We start from the raw sequence: 2,821 nt of genomic DNA, 5'->3' as shown, positions 1-2,821 counted from the left end.
GAGGTTGCGGTGAGCCGAGATCGCGCCATTGCACTCCAGCCTGGGTAACGTAAGTGAAACTCTGTCTCAAAAAAAAAAAAAGTGCTTCCTGAGGTGAAGGAGGGCTGGGAGGAGACTCGTGCGCCATAGGTCTCCTAGCTTTGCCCTTCTTCTCTGTGGTTGGCTTAGTTTATGGATGTGTCCCGAAGGTCAGAATTTAAATTCTGGCTCCAACCTAAGGACTCCTTGGGGACTAAGAAATGTATAAGGGAGCAGGAGAATAACTTAAGGCCAAGGAGAAGACCAGCCCAGGGAAGGAGCCCTAAAGACTGCCTTCCTCTTGCTGAAAGGCAGATGGGCTGTGATTGGGTCCCTGATGCCTAGGAAGCTAAGAGTGGAGCAGGGGCTGCATGCAGTGGCTTACCCAGCACTTTGGGAGGCCGAGGTGGGCGGATCACCTCAGGTTGAAAGTTCGAGACCAGCATGAACAACATGGATAAACTCCGTCTCTACTAAAAATACAAAATTAGCCAGGCATGGTGGCGCATGCCTGTAATCCCTGCAACTTGGGAGGCTGAGGTAGGAGAATTGCTTGAACCCAGGAGGCGGAGGTTGCAGTGAGCTGAGATCACACCATTGCACTTCAGCTTGAGCAACAAGAGTGAAACTCTGTCTCAAAAAAAAAAAACAAAAAAAACAAAAAACAAAAAAAACAGAGTTGGGCAGGGAAAGGGGAGACTGAAAGTGACTGCTGGATGAGAGGATGCTGGGAAGTCCAAGGGTGTTAAGAGGAGCAGCAGGCTGGGCGCGGTGGCTCAAGCCTGTAATCCCAGCACTTTGGGAGGCCGAAGCGGGTGGATCACCTGAGATCAGGAGGTTGAGACTAGCCTGACCACCACGGTGAAACTCTGTCTCTACTAAAAATACAAAAATTAGCTGGGTTTAGTGATGTACATTTGTAATCCCAGCTACTTAGGAGGCTGATGCAGGAGAATCGCTTGAACCCAGGAGGCAGAGGTTGCAGGGAGCCAAGATCACTTCGTTGCACTCCAGCCTGGGCGACAGAGCAGGACTCCTCTCAAAAAAAAAAAAAAAAGAAGCAGCAGAATGTGGCTGGTACCTCTTTGCCTCTCCACTGGCATCACAAACCAAGGGGACCATTCACTTCCCACAGACCTCACACAACTTCTAGCCCTGAGAAGCAGCTCAGTAAATGGCAGCTGCAGTCATAAGTGGTGTTTGTTTTCTGGAAGCCCCAGGCGAGTGTCCACAGCTCCCCGGGACCCTAGAGGGGCTCTCTGGCTTGCTCCTGCTGCTTGCCCTGATGTCTCCTAACACTGTCCTGGAGAAGAGGGGTGCCTGGTGCCTTCTAGCCTCCTATGATGTGTTCAGTTCTGAAAACTGGGGTCACTCCATCCCAGAAGGCACTAGCTGCTCTCTGGCCACATTCTAACAGAAGGGATGGTACAACACTGGCTTGATATTCATCTATCAACCTATTTAATTTCAATTCAAAAATGACTTCTGATCTGGCAGATGATGTGGGGTTCTAGAAAAAAATTGGGCCAGGCATGGTGGCTCACGCCTGTAATCCCAAGCACTTTGGGAAGCCAAGGTGGGCAGAGCACTTGAGCTTAGGAGTTCAAGATCAGCCTGAGCAACATGGTGAAACCTTGTCTCTACAAAACATACAAAACTAGCCAGGTGTGGTGGTGTGTGCGTGTAGTCCCAGCCACTTGGGAGACTGAGGTGGGAGAATCTCTTGAACCCAGGAGGCGAAGGTTGCAGTGAACCAAGATCCCACACTAGTACTCCAGCCTGGGTGACAGAGTATGACCCTGTTTCAAAAAAAAGAAAGAAAAATTGCAGGTGTCTGCCCTATCCCAGGAAGGTGGCCAAGTCAGCCCTGCTATAATAGAGGGAATTCCATTTCCATCTCCATCAGACAGTTCCTGACCATTTGGCAAGATGGTACTTCTGGTATTTCTGCTAAAAGGCTTCGCTCCCCAGAGTGAAGACCTGAGCTGTGAATATCAGGAGCAAAATGATAGCAGCATTCTGGTTTCTCATTGCGGGCTTTTGTTCCATTCTTCCTGCCTGAGCTGTTTCAAACTATTCCAGAATGTTCCAAACAGCCTCTTCTCTCTCTTGCTGTTTCTCCTCCCTCCTCTCCTTCACTACCCTCTTCTTTGAGCACGAAACAAAATTCAGTAGAAAGCAGCGGAAGCATTGGGGAGGCAGAAATTGAAAGGGGAGAGGAATACACTTCGTTCAGAAGTCCTGGTTTCTCCAGGAGTCAAGAGTCGACAAAAACAATGGTGTTGCTTTTCCTGAGGGTTAGCAGCTACGACCTGTGATCTGAGTCAAGGCAGAAGTGCGGCCCATCCAGACGAGGAGGATTAGGAGTGAGCGGCAAATTCACGCTGGGGTCTGAAGTGCCACTGGGGCAATACGAGGGTATCCCGGCTGCCTTTGGTTTCAGAGACTGCCTCTTTGGTGGGTGTGGCTGGCTTTGCAAACATCTTAGCAAGTGCAGTGGGTCTTTTCACTTGGACCCTGGGCCATAAGAACTGGGCTGGAGTCCAGAGGGTGGCCATTCAGGGCACTTTCCCCATAGAGGTGCAGGCTGTTGCGGGCGATCAGCTCCTTGGCCATGAGCACAAAGACTTCGTCTATGTTCTTGGACTCCTTGGCAGATGTCTCCAAAACAGCCAGGAGGCCGTACTTCTCAGCCAGTGTGCAGGCATCCTCGAACAGGACGTGCCGCTTTTCCCAGAGGTCACATTTATTTCCTGGAAGGAAAAGATAAGCAGATATTTCATTGCATAACTTAATCTGGTTT

General features: G+C 50.1%; 1 protein-coding gene across 2 annotated transcripts in view; it reads right to left on the bottom strand.

Moving 5' to 3' along the window:
• Nucleotides 1-1,779: 1,779 nt before the first annotated feature.
• RAB19 (RAB19, member RAS oncogene family) overlaps nucleotides 1,780-2,821 on the bottom strand; it is a 14,536-nt gene continuing 13,494 nt past the window's right edge. For both annotated transcript variants that reach the window (XM_037728273.1, XM_037728274.1), the window contains exon 4: nucleotides 1,780-2,771. In XM_037728273.1, the coding sequence (XP_037584201.1) occupies nucleotides 2,503-2,771 (269 nt within the window). In that variant the 3' untranslated portion in view covers nucleotides 1,780-2,502. The remainder of the gene's footprint in view (nucleotides 2,772-2,821) is intronic.

This window comes from Cebus imitator, unplaced genomic scaffold, assembly GCF_001604975.1.
Source record: "Cebus imitator isolate Cc_AM_T3 unplaced genomic scaffold, Cebus_imitator-1.0 Scaffold260, whole genome shotgun sequence".
Lineage (NCBI taxonomy): Eukaryota > Metazoa > Chordata > Mammalia > Primates > Cebidae > Cebus > Cebus imitator.
The sequence above is the reverse complement of the archived record's forward strand: the minus strand, read 5'-3'. Positions and strand labels throughout refer to the sequence as shown.